Genomic DNA, 19670 nt, shown 5'->3' with positions numbered 1-19670 from the left:
AAGGGGAGGGCTTATTTTCGGGATAGGTTTTATGATCGGGGAAACACGGTATGAAAGAAAGATCACTAGATCAGCTGTCAAGAGGTCTGGATATTAATAACAAGTAATCAACTGACTAATTAATTGAATGACTTTGACCAAGTGACCTCACCTCTCTGTGACTGTTTCCTCATCTGAAAAATTGAAGGATTAGACTAGATGATCTCTAAGGTAGCTTTAGCTCTAAATTTTAATGATCTTATAATTACTGGAATTGTGTGTGTGTGTGTGTATCTATCTGAAAGGTCAGTGATTAGTACTACACAAAATGAACTGACATAACTGAATGTTTAGTGAAAACAAATATGATATAAGAATTTTAGTAAACTAGCTTGATAACTACAGTGTGCTAGACAGAGTGCCTCCAACATTTAGTACAATGCCTGGCACAAAGTAGGCATTTAATAAATGTTTATTAAGTAGCATCAACTTGATCATGGGCATTCTTTCATTGTTTACTAGGTCACATTTACTTAGTATTTTCATATTTGCAAAGTGCTGTCCTTCTAACCATTTAGTGAGCTAGAGAGTGCTAATGTTACCCCATTTTACAGATGAGGTTCCTGATGCTCATTGTGAATAAGATATTTGTCAACTGGTCAAAGAACCGGCAAGTGTCAGTAATAATTCAAACCTATGATTTTCTCATCTCCTAATACATTACTCTTCCTGCCATATGGAACAAAGCTTTAATAACTTAAAACTGGACTAATACTTTTGGGAAACCTTGTACAATGACATTGTTGATTGACCAAAGATTGATTGACCAAACATCAACCAAATTAATTTTGACAAATGAATAGTGTTCAATGCTTGAGGCTTTGAAATATTTTTAATAATGAACTGAGATAGGTATAATGAAATAGTCTACTGAAATGTATAAAAAAGGTTGTACAATTAAACTCACTGTTTTTCTTTTAAAATATTTTTTACATTTTTCACCTAATTAGAATCTATTATCAGTGTAAGTCACTTGCAGTTAATGTATTAAATATACAATAACGTAGATGATTTTATATCAGTCATTGTAGCCTAAATAAAAAAGGAAATATTAAAAATTGAATGAAATGGAAAACCTCTAATTTATTTTTGTACAGCTATTCTAATTGTCTCCTCTCGAACAAAATGCATCTGCAAGCTTATACTATGGGAGGAAAACTTGCTATTTGTCAAAATGCACCTATTGAATTAAATTTCTTCATGTTAGATTTTTTTTCTCACATCTCTTGTTCCATAATCTTGTTGCTTTGAGATTGATTCATGGGTCACAAACCATGGAGCAATGACACAATTGTACAGTGGAGTTTTATAATTCCTTTGCAAAAGGGGTACATCTGCTCCTTCCATTACTCACTGCACTCATATTGGCAGAACTTTTAAAAGTCTATGTCCTGAAGGAAACCAGGCTGAGCAAGAAGAAAACCAAAATGCATATAAGAAAGTAATTATTTCTATTATCCTTTAGCCAGTTTTCCTGACAAGTAGTTCTTTTGGGAAAATACTGAATATTTTAGCTAACACTGGATCTCTTTGACAAGTGAAAAGACATGATAACTAAAGACAATACCTACTTAGAAATATAAATTTATTCTTAAAATCTTACACAGATGAATATTTTTCCAATACTCAATATTATAAACAAGTTTAAATAAAGCTTACTAGCCAATAAATCAAAACAAAAATATCTCCTGGGCTTTTAGAGATAACCTGGGAAAGCAATAAAATTATTTTAAAAAATTGTAAATAAGTTAAGATTTCTACAACAAACATTTTTTCTCATTTGAATTGTAACATTATGGTCTTCACATTGAGCCTAGCTATAGCAGACAGGGTCATATGTCAAGGGTCATATGTCAGGAAAGTCAAATGACGACTACTCCCTTGCCTGACCATCACCTCCCGCTACTGAAGGACAGCCACCAGTGGGCAGGGGTTATGGTCCCCGCTCCTTAAAAGCCACTTGCTGCTAAAATCCTTGGTGCTATCCCATGGTTTGGTATCAGAAATGAATTATAGTTTTATTAGCAAAAATGATATAAAAGAAGATATTTTCCCATCTGCTTTGCTGCAGTTTCCAAAGAATCATGTGACCTTTCCAACTAACTTGTCCCTGAAACCTAGCAGAATGTGGGCTCCTTGAAAGTAGGGATTCTTTCCACCTTTCTATTTATATTCTTAAATTTTCACATAGTGTTTTGCAGGTAGTAAGTTATTAATAATAGCTTTTTCACTTACTCATTCAATATGCTACAAGGGGAAACAGAAATACAATAAAAAAAGAAAGTTCAGCAAAACATAGCATTGTACTAGACCACCAAGTATACATTGACAAGATCTATACTGAAGATAACGCAATTTTGAGGATATGGAAGAATCATTCTCTGAGTATATGGAAAGGGAAGCCATCTTTTTTTTTTCTTTTTGGAGGACAATTGGGGTTAAGTGACTTGCCCAAAGTCACATGGCTAGTAAGTGTGTCAAGTGTCTGAGGCCGGATTTGAACTCAGGTCCTCCTGACTCCAAGGCCAATGTTCTATTCACTGTGTCACCTAGCCATCCCTGGGAAAATATCTTAGACCTTATTGTAACAACACCAACAAAAAGCAACAAAGAGAATAGGAGTATGTCAGTCATATAAACCTTTAACAATCCAACAAAAGTGATAACTTAATGAGATAATCTCCAGATTATTTATATCTAATGAAACATAAAGCTTGATTGCTTGCACAAAGCAGGCACTTAATTATTCATTCTGACTCTCTCATGTCAAGGAGCAGAATGATACATATCTACTCATAGATTTTAGAGTTTAAGCAATCCTATCATCCCAGGAAATACTTTTTCAGGTGTAACATATGGCCTAGGACAGAAGCTCTTATTATTATTATTATTATTATTATTTTTATATAGAGATTGGGTATAATCTTGGGAGTATTTCAATAATGATCTCTTTTTGGCTTGTTCTCTGACCCAAAGTTTCCTCTTGAAATACCAGAATTTGTCTGTTTCCACAAAAAAAGGGGGCAGGGGAAAACTATGATTCCTGTAGTAACAATACTCAAAGTACATGCTTACAGATTTCTTGTCTTTATCTTACAAAAACAGTCTAATAAAGTAATAAATTTAGGTCAGTGGTCATTAACCCTTTAGGCAGTTTGGTTATTAAACCTATGCACACCTTTTCAAAATAATGATTATAAATGCATACTGTAAAATACATATTTGCTGATTGTTTTAGATAGATACTACTTATCATTTTAAGGATAATGCATAATATAAAATGCATATCTGTAAACTTATATATATATATGTGTATGTATATATAGAGAAAGAGAGTTATGAAAAAAATAATACTCTTTATTTTAAAGTTCATGGACCCCAGATTAATAACCCTTATTTCATATCTTTTTGTATTCAGACATAGAAAATAATGTTGAGCTTTTTATTAGAATACATTCTAGATTGGAAAAGAAAAGAATGTTTTTTGGAGTTTCTAACGTAGTAAGAATCAAAACTCCTAATATGCAGGAGAATTAGCAGAAATGTTGAGGAAAGTATTTCACAATAATCAGAAATGTTATTAGTGATTACTACTATGTATATGTATATATCATATATGCATATACATACATACCTGTGTATATGTATGCAGCTAGGTAGTATAGTAGATTAGAGCACATGGCTTGGAGTCAGAAAAACCTGATTTTAAATCTTGCCTCAAGCTGCATACTTACAAGCAGTGTGATGTGGGTAAGTCATTTAATTATGTTTGCCTCAGTTTCCTCTAGTGTAAAATGATCTGGAGAAGGAAAAGGCAAACCAACCCAATTTATTTGCCAAGAAAACCCCAAGAAGGGTTATGAAGACATAGTTAAAATAGTTAAAATAAAGTAAAATGCCAAGAAATAAAACTTTAAAAAACTCCAAATTTAAAATATCCAGCTTGCCTTTGTATACATGTATCTATCTTTATAAGTATGTAATTATTTTTAGAGAAGTGAAGTCAAGGAGACTTGTATTTAAATCTTTTTTTTTTTTTTTGCCTTTTTGGAGGGCAATTGGATTTAAGTAACTTGCCCAAGGTTACACAGCTAGTTTTTTTGTATGCATGTTAAGTGTGTGAGGCTGGAACCTATCTCTGGTCTTCCCGATTCCAGGGCTGGTGCTTTACTCACTGCACCACCTAGCCACCCCTTGGATTTAAATCTTGACTCTGACATATACTAGTAATTTAATTCAAGCAAGAAGTCACTTAACCTTTCCACCATCAAGTGTATCAGTTGGAGAAAAGTTGTTGAAATACATTAGAAGAGGGTGTTTCTTACCTCAATGAAACTACAGATCCATATAAAAATATATCTATCTGTATGTACATATCTATGTGATATCTATGTGTACAAATGTCTCTGTGTTTTAATATTTTATTATTTCCTTATTTTTACTTACCGTTATAGCTATGAACGAGAACAGGTTATCCAAAAACACCTTTACCTTGGGCTGCTGAACTTCTAGGCTAATATAAAAATAAAATTATAAGATCTGCTATTTGAGTAATGAAAGCCTTCTACTCTGGTGGATTCTATATAGTTTGATATAAAGCCCTTGTCATTATTGTACTCAACTCCAGCCATGTACATGGCTGTAAAAATCATTAGACTCACTTAATCATATTTATATTAAAGTCTTTACTGTGGGTCTAGTGATGTTTACTGATAGGTCCTCTCATTCTTTTTGTGTTGCTTACTATATCAATAGTTTAGAAACACATACGAATTTGTAAAAAGCAAGTAGTAAGGAATTTTCTTGAAAGTTTCCATGAAAACCAGATGAAATAAATTAAAAAGACAGGATACATTGACTTTATTTTCAGATATTGATTTTCATTATTTTACCTATATTCATTTACCTGTTGAACAAATGGAGCAATGCTGATTCCCCTTATGCTTTTATTTAGTACTCATTTCATTATGTTTTGCCTGGAAAGAAATGCTCATAAGTGTTGTCAGAATATATAAGAAGTTCAAAAGAATTTCAGAAGGAAATCTTAAGTTTTAAAAAAAAATACCATTGAGCATGTTTTTATAAGTTACTTAAAAAAAAGAGTACATAGATTTCAAAACATATTTTCATAAAGTCAAAAAGAAAAGCAACAAGAATAATGTTATTCTCAATTCATATGATTCAAATATGGAACAAATACGCCTAATTGGTCACACATGTCTTCTACTTACTGCTAAAAATATTCATCATTTTTTACCCTTAAAGAGAACTGTGCACTTTAGGGGGGAAATATAACATGCTACTGTGGAGGAAATGGATAAAATCCATATACTGTACATTTGAGGAAAACATATCCCCAGAAAAAGTAGCCTTAGAGGTCAAAGAAAGGGAGTTGCTGGATTGTGTTAGTAGATAGACCCTCAGAATGTATTTTATGCAGCAAGATAAATCCACTGATCCTATTTTGAAGGAGGCCTCTATTTTTTGGAGATCTCTTGCCCCATGGGTATTTTGATGAGGGTAACTGAAGACCTATTTTATCTCCTGCCACACCAAGAGGGTGTGATGGAATTAATTACGTGGAAACATTCCTTCTAAAACAGACCTGATCTGTGTGAACTCTTCAAAACAACATGGTTAACAAGTTACAGCCCCAAGGTTAAGACTTTCTACTCTCCAAGTCACTTGACATTTTGTCCTTTATACTCAGCCTCCCCAAGTAAGGAAAGCAGTAGAGCAGCCTTACTTAATAGGTACCATTTACCACTTGTAGTGTTGCCCTAAGGCTTCTAAGTGCTTGTATCTCTCTTTGCCCTGTGGAGTTGTTGTCACCTTAGCAATTGCCCACAGGCTGATTGTAATTGAACATTTTTATCTTCTAGTGTTTGCATCTTCATTTATTGATCTCCAGTCTAATGGCTCAAGGTGAGAAAAATTATATGTAGGAGAATCTTTGGATCTCTGAATTGAGGAATTCCTCAACACTACAACAGAGAATCTCAGCACTTATTGCTCTGTATTTATATAAGAATTATCAGCTAACTGGAATTGTTTCAAAAATGTCTTCATGTCTTAGTACTGTAATAGTTCTATCAAGCATTTTGCCAGTATTCTAAGGGAACTTTTTGTTTGTTTCTAATTTCCCTTTATTTGGGAAGGGCCATTCCTCCTGAAAATTCTGGTTAACTGAAAGCCTTCCTTCTATTAGTATTAACCTCATCTGACCAATATATGACTCATGAAATAAAGAATGATATTACCCAGGTAGAACCAAAGTGGTTTGGTTATTTGTTAGATCCCTTATTTAACTGTTGAAGGAAAGATTTCCCTGCCACTGAGTCTTCTTGATTATATTGGTGACATTTAAATTTCCCCCCTCAATCAACCTATTTGTTAACCTGCTAAATGTTAAAGTTAACCTGACTTAGTTTACCTACAGAATTTGTTTCCTGTAGTTTGTTTCCTTAGGGGATGTATGATTCTGACTAAGTTTGTTCAACTTTTATGACATTGGAGGCAATATTCTTTTATGAATTTGGCTTTTCTTTAATTTTTATGGTCCAAGAGGAATGTATAAGATTGCTCTATGTAAAAGACTCATTTCTCTGACACTGGCATAATTTTGCCCCCAAAAAGGCTTCTGAATCCTAATAATTGCTCAGGTTTTTCCTGAGCCCTCAATCTTTTTGAGCATAATAATAACACCTAGGATTTTACCTCCATGATTTCTATGTCGTGGTAAATATATGTGGGCAACACTTACCTACCACATGACCTCTGAGAGGAGATATTTTTCCCACAACAATATGATACAACTTTTTATGAAAATGTAACTTAAATCATCATTTCCTTTGAACTCACTTCATCATTACTATATCATGATTAAAAAACCTCTCTGGTGCGATAATTTGCATTATTATGACATTGTTATTTGGGACTTGGAGTTGAACAGAAATGACTGTCAACTATCTTATACACTAATCAACTCAGAAGCAGAGGGAAAGCCCTCAAAGGTAGAAGAACAGGAGAGTAGAATCTACAAGATGGATAATAGGTAAAATTTTACTAAGAGAAAATTTTTAAATATATTTTTTATATTTAAAAATAAATAAAATGATTATTCCATTTTGTTTTTGACAAAAATTAATTTATCCCTTGGGGGAAGGCAGTCATTACTCTTGAATCCTTGCATTCAACATGATTCTATTTATATTCCTTTGAAAGTTGTTTTGGCATTTTTTATTTTGCTAGTTGCCAAGAGTCCATTTTCCAGCATGTTAGTGAGAATGAGAGTGTCCAGTGAATTTTTTGTTATAAAATGCTGAAGAAATACAGAAATAAAATAAAAAATCTAGTAGAAAAAGAAAATATAAACCTAATTGTGCTTCTTATTTTTTTTTTAATTTTAGGCAGTTACATATAGAATGACTTAATGGCTTATGTCATTTATCAAAATCCATATTGTAACATGCAATACATGTATATAGATTGACATGCAGATTTTTGGCATATAAAATCATTTTGTGGTAGTGTACAAAATCAATTTATATAGGAAGTAAATATCTAGTCATTTAGCAGAACTGGACCAAACATACATGGTTATCGAGCCTTAAATCAAGGATACTTTGATGTAATAAGCAAATGCATGAGGAAATCCACAAACACTGAATCTCATTTTTAAAAATATTTTCTTAAAATATGACTTAATAGTGATAAGGAAAACAGAGTGCATGAGGGTAATATAAGGGCATTTCATGCACATTGATATTATCATAAACATATATTTTGGCTTATAGTAAAAATAAATTTGCTTTACTGCTCAGTTATCAGAAATCCATATAAACTGTATCCTTTTCCAATTAATTCCCATTCTCAAAATAGAGTTATATTCCACAGGGAAAGTCCTTATCCAAGATTAAAAAAAAATCAAATCACATTTAAGAATACAGCATTTTTTCCCAAAGATATATTTAAACAAAAGCAATGATATAGTGAGACAACTTTGTTAAAATTTTCAACTAAACCACAAAATAGAAATGCCAGATACTCAGAATCCTATGGGGAGAGGTTCATGTCAAAGGTTCTCACTGTAGTTTTCATTTCATTCCCAAGTGTGACCACTCCACCCTTGCTTTACATAACTATGATTTAGGCCAAATTCTATGACTCAATCATGTGGATTTCATAAGTCTGCAAGCTTTCTCTTATCAAACTTTTATTTTTGAGTAAATAGAAGTTGTTAAAAGCTTCTATCTGATTAGCTTTTGCTTCCTTTAAAAGTGAGCATATAGAAAGTATTCAAGGACTTTGTATCTCATAATCTTAGTCTTTAATTTTAACTTTTTTCCTTTGTTACTTCATAATGAATGAAAAAATGGAGTATCATATTCACATAATAAATGTACCAAGCATTTTTAATCAAATAAATTATTTTATTTCTTAATATATTATTGAGAAGCCAACATGATATAGTAGATAGATGACCCTCCTGGAAGTTAAAAAGATCTGAGTTAAGATGTTGCTTCTGGTACATACCTTCTTTGTTTCTTTGGGGAAATGACAACCTTTCTATCCTTCAAGCAATTCCCAAAGACTCTAAGCTAAAAAAGTACTAGCTAGCATTTCTAGAATGCTTTAAATTCTGTAAAACTCTTTTTCATATATTGTCTCATTTAGGTTTCACAATGACCCCTTCATTAGGTGCTAATATTCCCCATTGTACCAATGAGGAATCTGAGGTTGAGCCAAATTAAATGACCCATGGTTTCACAGCTAAGAAAATGTTGGTAGGATTTGAATTGAGGTCTTCCTCATTCCAAGTCCAATGCTCTAATCAACTGTACCACCTACTTACCTATATGTCTATGCCATGTAGGTACTAGTGGAGGAAAATTCCTCATTAGGAATTCCCTAAACAAAAGAAATTAAAAATCTGTCTTGCCTCCTCTCCTTCCTCTCAAGTGAATTTAAAAAAAACATGTTCTTGACTATACTTTCATAAAGATACATGAAATATAATTTTCTCTTTAGAATGATTCATGATGGGTTGAGAACAAAAAAAGACTCTCATAGGGAAAAACATAGAGTGGTAATCAATCAATCAAAGAATAACTTACCCCTTATATACCTCAGTGTCTTCTCTATCCATCTGAAGTGATTGATACAACCTAGTCTACTGGAAAAGAATATTGCTAGGAATTTTAAGGGGAAGTATTATTCATTCATTGAGGGGAATAGCTCAGGAATGATGGAAGTTGTTATTGTTTTTCTTCTTGTTGTTGCATTTCTGGACATATTTAATCATGTTTCTAAAGGTCTGAGTTGCGAAATCAAATTCATGAATCACTTATTCTATCCCTTATGAATAAAGAAAACTGATAATTATTATGAGGTCAACCAAATAAAGATTTTGAAAGCAAAACAAATAAAAAAAATTCATTTGATCTAATAATGGATTTATATAATGATCATTCATTTATCATCCTTTCCCCCTGAAATAAAATTATCCTTTATTTTCTTCTGACAAGGAGGAAAAATCAAGGTAATTGAATGATATTTAATTTTTTTTAAGCTTCACTGCCTCAGAAGAGCTAGAAATTTTCCAAATAAACTATAAGAAAAACAACAACTTATAGATGGGTAAAATACCTCATATGGAAGACTTTGTTAGGGGAACAAATGAGCAGAGAAACTGAATAATCAGAGAAAAAACTAATAATACAATGCACAAATACTATAGTATCAGAGAACCTCCAGATAAAAACTGAGAGGCAGAGAATAATTGTACAATTACTATAGAAGTATACAAGGGAGCATAGAATGAATACAAGAACCCTGAAAGTGGTTTCAAAACACACCCAAAAAGTGTAAACAAGGGGTGGCTAGGTGGTGCAGTGAATAGAGCACCAGCCCTGGAGCCAGGAGGACCTGAGTTCAAATCCAGCCTCAGATACTTGACACACTTAATAGCCCTGTGATTTTGGACATGTCACTTAACCCTGATTTCCCTCCAAAAGAAAAAAGAAAAAAAAAAAGAAAGAAGAGACTGGTGTGAAATAGAAATAAAGCATAGAATAGAAGCTGAGGAATTTAGCAAAATCAGCAAAGATCCTTAAAAATAAAACAGGAATTAGATCTGAAAAACCAAATGATAAAACCAGAAGCATTAGAGCAAAATCAAAAGATAGCAAAACTGAAAAAATCAATAACTCAAGTAAGCACTTATTTAGCACCAGCTATGTGCTTGGAACTGTGTTAGGCTCTGAGGAAAAAAGATTAAAACGAAATAGAACCTGTCCTTTAATGAGTTTACATTATATCACTGTGATAGTAATGGAATATAAAGATTCCCCTGTATTGGCTTGGTTTTCAAATTGATTGTGTTAAAACCCAGAGTTTGTTAATCCCACTTGTGGGATGAACTTGTTGATGTGAAAAGAAAGTCCTGAACTAGGCGGAGCTGTAGATTTGGAGAGACAGGAGAGAAGCAGAAGAACTTTTTGGAAGCAGCACCCTCGTGGAGGCAGAGAGAGAGACTGAGAGAATTGCTGGGGGCCACTTTGAATTGCCCTGGACTTTTGAGACCTGCCCCCTGATCTGCCAAGGACTGAGGAGACATGGCTGTTTTGCTGGGGTTCTAGGACTGTTCTACAGACAGAGGATGAATTAATGAAGAGACTGGCAATGTATCTTGTGGCCTTGCTAAACCTTGTCTCCCCAGGAACTAAGATTGCTGAGAACTTGCCTCCTGTCAAGATGAAGAAAAGATATCCATTTGGGTATTAAGTGCTGTGCTTAAACTTGATGTAACTCTGGGGTAGATTCAATTGTGATCCAGGGGTGGGGAACTTTTGACCTTTTTGTGCTCTGTGATTGAACAAATGAAGGTACTTTACTTATGTTTGGAAACTAATCTCTATTTGAGAAGAGGGGCCTTGTGGTGGACTAAATGAAGGTACAGCCTAGGGGTGGAGTAGTATTTAGAACAGGGACTTTGTATTTGATTGAATGATTGGAAGGTCCTGGGGTGGGGTAGTACTTGGAGATTGTTTAATCACACTTAGTAAATGCTGTATTTTGAATGATGTCATGTTTTGATCTTCTCTGCTCTTACTTTGTCACTGAATAAAATGGAGAGCACCAATGCTGGTATTCTGAACCTTGGGAAGTTGCCTTTGCTTGGCATTACATTACAATCACAAGAGAGATTTATTATCATTAACAACTAACTTAGCAAACAGACCAAGGACACAATTTTAGGACTTTGGTCTCCTCAGAATCAAAGATCATAACAACAACAGCAACAACATCTGAATGCCATAGTATATTAAATCATGAAACAAATTATCAGAAGTATTAGGTGAGAGCAAAATGCAAATTAATAATAAAAAACAGCAGAGATAAATATGATGATCCAATGCTAATACTCAGAAAAGTAAAAGAATTTGAGTTAATTTTTGACAACCTCACAGTATCTGTGAGCTTAAATAAGAAAGACAGGGAATGAGAGAGAAATACAGACACAGAGTCAGAGACCAAGAGACAGAGAAAAAGGCAGAAAGAAATAGACTCAGAAAGAGGGATAGAGAGTTAGTGAGATTACATTTACTAAAAATATATAAATTAAACAGGACAGTAAATTGGGATAGGGAGGAGGAGAGATTTTTGAGTTTGAGGGATAGAGAGGAAACTACCACAATAAAAACCCAAAGCAGATATTTATATCACTGATTTAAAAGAAAAATAATATCACAAGAACAAGTAATCAAGGTTTAAATTGAGAGAGAAGTGAGAATGAACAAAACTGAATGAAACTTTAATTGCAGCTATCTTGTATATATTTTACATATTTTAAAAGAAATAACAACACAATATCTTGTAAGGAACTTAATAATCATTACTATGAATGTAAATGGCATTAACTTACTCATAAAATGAACAAGGATGGCAGAAAGGCTTAGGAGGCTAACTTCAAATTTTTGTAGTATAAAGTCAACAAAAAGCATCAAGGAGAACTAAAATTAAAAGATGGAATAGAATGCATTATGGCTCAATTGAGGTTTTTAGTTTGTTTTTAATAAAGAATGATTGATGATTATCTCAGAAAAAAATCGACACAAAATAGATATAGCTAAGAGAGAGAGGGAGGGAAAACATATAGTTCTTAAAGGTAGCATAAATAAAGAAAAAAAAATAGGAAGGAAGACCTGGAATGGCACCTAAGGAAAATGTAACAGAATAATTAAAAGACAATCAGTATTGTGACTTATGCCTTTCCTCACAATTATATACTAAACCTACACACACCAAAAACCAAAAAAACAATTAGGGATTTCATTAATCGTGGCAAAATTTACATTTTTATCTCTGAATAATGATTTCTAAACTATCATTTTCTTATCTTTCTGACATATGTTTTCCACTATGTTTCTATATATTAAGCTTTCAAGAACACATCCATACTGTGGAACTGTATTTTATTTGTGCTTTACTTCAAACAAAAACATGTGAGCAGAATCCCCTCCCCTCTTTTTGCTATAGAACTACTATATCCATTTTAAAAAAAAGTTCTTGCAGCATGCAGATATAAGAACTTGAAATGGAAAAAAAAAGACACCACATGGAATAAAAAACACTAACATAAGACTACAACTCCCCCTGTCATATATAATATTCTCTTCCTTTAGCTAATATGATCTTTTAATGCATGTGGAGAAGCCCATTTTTCAAGCGATTTTTTAGATATAGAAATACAAAGTGACTCAACCTCAGCAGTTGCTCTGATTAAAAAAGAATTTGTTTCCTTTATTTTGTGCTTTGGCTGAATTCTTAGGAGGTATATCTGAAAGACTGGCTTCAGATGGTTCTTTAGGAAATTCTTCTGACAGTTTGCCTTTTGTCAAATTATTGTGGGAAAAATGCTATCAAGGTAGTCCATCATGGTGATGTCAATATGAATGCTGGAACTTGTAATATGTTCTAATATGTTGCATAAATACCTTGACTTCAGTGGTAATGCCAGAAGCCACTGAGTTCTAGGCAGAGGGCTTGTAGTAAAATGTTTATTATAATAAAAATGATGGAAAAAAGTAAGTGTAGAAAGATAGTATTTAAACATTCTTATTTGTCTTTAAGTCACATTATGGATGTTGATTATTAATAATGTTAGCATAGAGGAATATATTGAATGATAAGAAGCCTGAATCAAAAAATCTCAGCATCATAAGCAGTCTCCAAAATCATCTAGTCCAACCTTTAAATGAGCAGGACTTCTTTTCTACCAAATACCTAACCAGTGATCTGGCCATTGATTTTACTTTTTTTTTTTTTTTGAGGGCAATTGGGGTTAAGTGACTTGCCCAAAGTCACACGGCTAGTAAGTGTATCAAGTGTCTGAGGCCTGATTTGAACTCAGGTCCTCCTTGACTCCAGGGCCAGTGCTCTATTCACTGTGCCACCTAGCCTTCCAAATATTCTTTTTGTTTGTTTGTTTTTTTGCTTTTTTGGAGGGAAATTGGGGTTAAATAACTTGCCCAAGGTCACACAGCTAGTTTCACTGCACCACCTAGCCGCCCCTTGCCCATTGATTTTAAATCCAGAATATTCCTCATGTCTCCAAATACCTTTTTAATTCCATCATCATTTTAGCATGGTCTCTTATTATCTTTTTTACTTGTCGATTGTAACTGCCATTAATTAATAACCCTGACTTTATTTCCTGTCTTTCATCTTTCATACTATTGTTAGAGTAACCTTTCTAATACACAGTTCTCATCATCAGACTTACTGGTGTCAATTGGTTTGCCATTGTCTATCAAAGAAATTGTAAAACCTTTCATATGCATTTAAAAACCTCCATCATCTTGTTCTAATCTACCATTTGAATCATGTTAAATAATATTCAAAGGATGACAAATTTAGAAATGAAAAGAACCTTAGAGTTCATCCAAAATAGCTCCTTCATTTTATAGACTGAGGTACAGATAGAATAAATGATTTACTCAGGGCCATTCAACTACTTTCTGAGTCTAGTGCATTATTCACTAAGCTACATTGCCTCTTGCTTATATGTTTTCTGTTCTTCAGTCAAAACTGATAAGGAACCAGTGTGGTTCAGTGGAAAATACACTGGCCTTGGAGTCATTTGGAGCCTCGGAGTCATTGGAGAACATTTGCATTTGACATTCAGCTCTAAATATTACTTAACTGTATGACTTCGAGCAAGTTATTTCTCTCGTCTAGGTCCAAGTTTTATCATCTCTTGGTCCATTGTTAGCACAGGTTTGTGCCTATGCTAACAATCTATGTTTCTGTGCCTGTTCACAAATCTTAGCTTGTTCTCTCTTGTATTTGAGCATACCTCTCTCTGTACTTAGAAAATCCTGCTTCCATTTTTATTTATTGACATACATCTCTTCCTTTAAGGCTCATCTACCTGCAATCCTCCAAAATCATTCCTGGTTCCTTCAGCTAGAACTAACCAGTCCCTCCTCGAATCTCTTGAAGTTCTCTGTATGATTACTTTCATGGACTTAAATAATATCTAACTTATAGTTAATTAATTAATATATAACTTATAGTTATACTTCTCATTACCTTACTACACTAAAAGTTCTGTAAGCAATGACACTGTCATTTTTCGTGTTTATATTTCTTAGTACAATGTTTTGTACATAATTGGAGCATAATAAAATTTAGTTTTATTACATTTTAAGGAACCTACTTTTCACCCTGGTTTTATATATTATCAAAAGAAATACATTAAAAGCATAAATGTATAACTTCTATTACCAAAGTAATTTGCTTTATTCTAAACAATGTTGTTTTGGTTTTTCAGAATTCATTTCTTTTTTGTTTGAATTTTTTTTCTTTTTCTTTTTATAATTAAATACAAAGTTATAAAGAAAAAAAAGCATGTCATATGCATGGCTGAACATAAGAGAAGATTCAAAATATGTAAAAAATAAAATAAATCATCATATATGATAAATAATATTTATTGTGTTGAGAGTTGTCCATCTTTGCTTCCTTGTAACCTTTCTTTTGTTCTCTGTTGTGCCCTCTTTCATTTTGTTCTTTTCTTCCTCTCTTCCTAACCCTCTCCCCCAAGAAGGCCACAATAGAGTTTAGATATGTTTCTCTATAGCTATAAATATGTACCTACATATATACATATATACATACATATATGAATATGTACTTTCTCCAACCTATGCTACTCCTGATCTTTGTTTTTATGTATATGCATATCTCTTGGTTCCTATCCCTCCTGGCTCCTCGACTTTACATCTACCCACTACTTTGCCCTCCTATGACTTGCCTACGCCCCTGCAAATTAATTTCTTTACACCAATTTCTTCCCTCCCCTCCCTCTACTCTCACACCAACATGTCTGAGATAATAGTTTATAGAATCATAGGATTAAAGGTCATAGAGGCCTTTGATTCTAGCCCCTCCATTTTATAAATGAGGAAAGTAAGGCACTGAGGTGTCTAAAGTTGAATTTGCATTGAGGTCTTTCTGACTCCAAGTCTAGTGCTTTCTCTCCTTTACCAGGCTTCTGTGAATGTAATTTCCTTATATATTGTTTGTAGTATAACTTACATGTTGGAGTTTATTTGAACGTGTTAAAGTCACTCTTTGTTCCATATGCTAAGAAAATGAGTGACTGACATTCAGAATACTTTAACATAGTACATCGGCCTTACAAAATTAAAAATTTACAATAGGAAAGGAGAATATTGGTTTTTCCCCTTTTATTCCATATGCACCTCCTGACTTAAATCATACCCTGGTATTTAAAATAACTCTTAAAGATTAATAATATTTTTGCATTTCTTTGGAATATTATATATATATATATATATCTACACACTTACAAATGATTATCTTTTATAAAAATAACATGATCTATATATAGAACTCCTCAGTGCTACTGATAAAGTGATTAATGAAATAGTTTACATTATAACAAGCCATTGTAGTTAATGTGCATGTAGTTTATAAGACAATGAATATGTGCACTACTTTTCTCTGTGTAAGTTTTTTTTCTTTTCTTAGTTTTTTTTTCTTTTACCTTTACTTTGGTCTTACAATAATCAACCCCTACAGAATCCTGAAATCAACCCTTGCTTTGGGGCATGATGGACGTTCAGAAGCAATCACAACACCAATGAGCATTTGACCTCATCAATTCACTCAAGTTTCCTCTACTTTCTATTGGTATTAATACAATTATAGGTGGATAATTGGATAGATGTTTGCTTTTACCTTTGCTTCAATCTGCTTAGTATCTGGATTCTGAAACAAAAATTTGATTTTGCTTTTGCCATCATCTGAAGAACCTTTAAGCTGAGAAAACTTGTACCTCCAAAGTACAGCCTGAAGGAAAAAAAATGCAAAAAATGATACAGGTCAATGAAATTAATATACAGCTGTGAAGAATACTAAGAAACATTTTCTTTATAAAAAACATCATACAATATGAAAAGAAAGTAAGTCGTTTCATCTTAATTTTACAGTAACTCACATTTCATGGTAGCCAATGCACAAAAATATAAGTATTTATCATAATATCTCTTGGTTTCATGACCTTTGCAGTCATTGTACTGGGCATACCCCCAGGTTTACAAATGACTTAAAATTACATCTGGTCAGATACTAGTGCATTCTTTTTTTTTTTTTTAAAGCAATAGGGGTTAAGTAACTTGCTCAAGGTTACACGGCCAGTTATTTCTGGGTGTGGTGCTGAGTATCTGAGCCCGGATTTGATCCAGGTCATCCCGACACTGGAGCCGGTGCTCTTACTCGCTGAGCCACCTGGCTGCCCCAAGTGCATTCTTTTTAAAGAGATAAATATCATTTAATAAGAACTGTTGTTTAAAAATACAATATGATGCACCTAACTTAAAATACTAAATATATCTATAAGAAGAGTTGATAGTAGTAAGTAGAAAACAGATCACTTATTACTTTGGTATGTAATACTAACATGACTATTTTTATTTGATAATGCTATAGCTTCCTGATAAAACTCAAAAATATAATTTGGGGCTTTTTCAGAAGGTGATAGAGATGTTTTCTAGCAAATAAAATGTAAGATTACATAGAAGAAAAAAAAAGAAGGCACAGCCTTTCTTGTGCAGTAGGAATCCAAGGAATATTGCTGCTGACATTTCCCTATCATCATGTTAATTCATTAAAAGTGAGGTCTCTAACTACAATTGGTCTGCACAGTGTCAAGTGTTATGTGACTGGGCTAAGGATTTTGGAAGCTAAGTTGTTAGCTTTTCAAAAGACAAAGCCAGAGCAGAGAAAGTTTAAGTCACTAATCAGGGAAAATAGCCCATTGAGGAATAATGTTCCCTGTTCAGTCTACTAGTTATTAAATCCTCTTGTTTCAGAGGAACTGGCTATAATACTTGATGCTTCAGGGGTGGCTAGGTGGTGCAGTGAGTAGAGCACAGGCCCTGGAGTCAGGAGGACCTGAGTTCAAATCTGGCCTCAGACACTTAACAAACTACCTGTGTGACCCTGGGCAAGTCACTTAACCCCAATTGCCCTCCAAAAAAAAAAGCAAAAAAAAATACTTGGTGCTTCAGAATGCCCATGGATTGAAGGGTTCAGATAATTTTAAAAATGACATACCTACAGTGTCAATGATATGTTGGCAACCAGGGATGAAATGTAGGTATAGAAGGAAAAGCACAGACACACTAATAGGGGCATTGCTTGGCACTTCACTCCTCATTCATTCTCTTTGACTGTGCACCAGCCACTGATGTTGAGAATAAAAAGGGTAGCTCCAGACTCTTCAGTTATAACTACTTCAGCTGACATTGGAGAATAAGGTTGGCTGAACTTAGCTATGTATGAAAACATGAGGGCAAAGGATACAAAAAACAACATGGATCCTGATCAGCTATGACCTCTAGACAGATCCAGCTTTGAATGGAGCATGTTAATAAATACTTTTATTTCATTTTCTGCCACTGTTCTTTACTAACTCATTTGAGTTCTCCCTACAGTGTCCAAAGAAAGTAGAGCAGGTGTATGCCCTGGTTCAGATAGAATCTCACTTTATAGAAATTTGCTTTAAGATGTGATTTATGGTATAAAACCATATTCTTGAAAAAGATTAAATGTATTTTAATCTAATACAATATTTTCTATGACATATTTCACTTAATTTATCCACAATATCTTTTTTATAATGTGTTACAACCCATTATATAGGAAGTCTATGTACCATAAGTCTTTCCATTATTCTCCTGGGGTTACTTATTCTCTTTGAGACTAGTAGTATTCTATGTCTCACAATTATACAACAACCTTGGTACAATATTAACATTAAAAGGAATGTAATTCATTTCAAGGAAAGGTTTGGGTATATTAAGAAGGACATTTAAATTTCCCAAAGGTAAAAATCTATTTCACACTTCTTGATTGGTTCTAGTTCCATTTCATTATCCATTTGCTATATCTGTCCCAAATATACACATACACACAGGGATTGATGAGTTCTCTATGTTGTTTAGGCATCTTAGAAAGTGCATGAGCAAAAATGATGGGCTTCCCAGCTGGTAACATGTTGGGGATAAGTGGTAAATCCTTTGGTAGCTTTCCAGTTATGAGAAGTTGCTAGGTAGCACAGTGTATAGAGTACTGGACTTGGAGACAGGAAGACTTAAATTTACTCTCAGATACTTACTAGTTGTGTGACCCTGGGCAAGTCTGTCTCAGTTTTCTCATCTGTAAAATGGGTATAATAATAGCATCTACCTCCCAAAGTTTTTTATAAGGTAAAATGAGATATTTATAAAGTTATTTGTAAACCTTAGAGCGCTACATAATTGTTAATTGTTATTGTTATTGCTAAAATACAGGAAGCCTTTCCCTTCTCCTCAGTTCATTAGGTATAGAGACAGTGTTCTACAGTGGATAGAATGTTAGACTTGCAGTCAGGAAAACAATCCCCAACTAGTTTATGAACCTGCGTAAGTCACCTCAACTCCTTTGGCTTTAACTTACCCATCTGTAACATAAACGTGTAAGGGGGGAGAAGAGAGTTGAACTTTAAGATCACCTTTAAGGTCCCTTTCACCTCTATATCTTTGAATCCATAACTTAGGGTGGCATAGACAAAATTCACACAGGATGGATTGCAATCAGCATTTTGGAGAGAATATCCACATTTTTGAGATCACAGTTCCATTTGAATAATTTTAGAATATTCAACAAAATAACAAAAGCATTATTCCTCCTGAGACTCTTTGAGACTTTAAATTCAACCAATTTCTCAAAGGCTCTAACAACTTTCAATTACATTCTGTAATCACAAGGTACCAAAATTACTTTGAAAGCTAACTGCAGAGACAATTCACTCCAAGACAAGCAGATCTCCACCTGTTTTTTTCCCTTTCTCTAAAAAAAGAAATCAGGAGGCATTTTTCATACTTGGTTACATTATGGAGTGAGGGTAGATAGGAAGGGGGAACAAAAAAAGCTATTTTATATTCAAGGAAAACAACAAAATTTCACAAATTCAATATGAGGGGGCAGCAATGTATTATTTAAAAACAGAAAGAAAATATATTGTGTCTGAACCATAATAATTTGTCCTTATTGGTACT

The 19670-nt window shown here is 33.5% G+C and overlaps 1 protein-coding gene across 1 annotated transcript in view; it reads right to left on the bottom strand.

The window, feature by feature from the left end:
• Window positions 1-19670, bottom strand: part of SNTG1 (syntrophin gamma 1) — a 378060-nt gene that overhangs the window by 18108 nt on the left and 340282 nt on the right. The window contains exon 11 of the mRNA XM_069099542.1: window positions 16309-16419. Coding sequence (XP_068955643.1) covers window positions 16309-16419 — 111 coding nt within the window. The remainder of the gene's footprint in view (window positions 1-16308; window positions 16420-19670) is intronic.

Source organism: Petaurus breviceps, unplaced genomic scaffold (assembly GCF_028583685.1).
Source record: "Petaurus breviceps papuanus isolate PSGF00001 unplaced genomic scaffold, PetGlider_PUasm1.0 38, whole genome shotgun sequence".
Classification (NCBI taxonomy): domain Eukaryota; kingdom Metazoa; phylum Chordata; class Mammalia; order Diprotodontia; family Petauridae; genus Petaurus; species Petaurus breviceps.
This window is presented reverse-complemented; position numbering and strand designations above follow the sequence as displayed.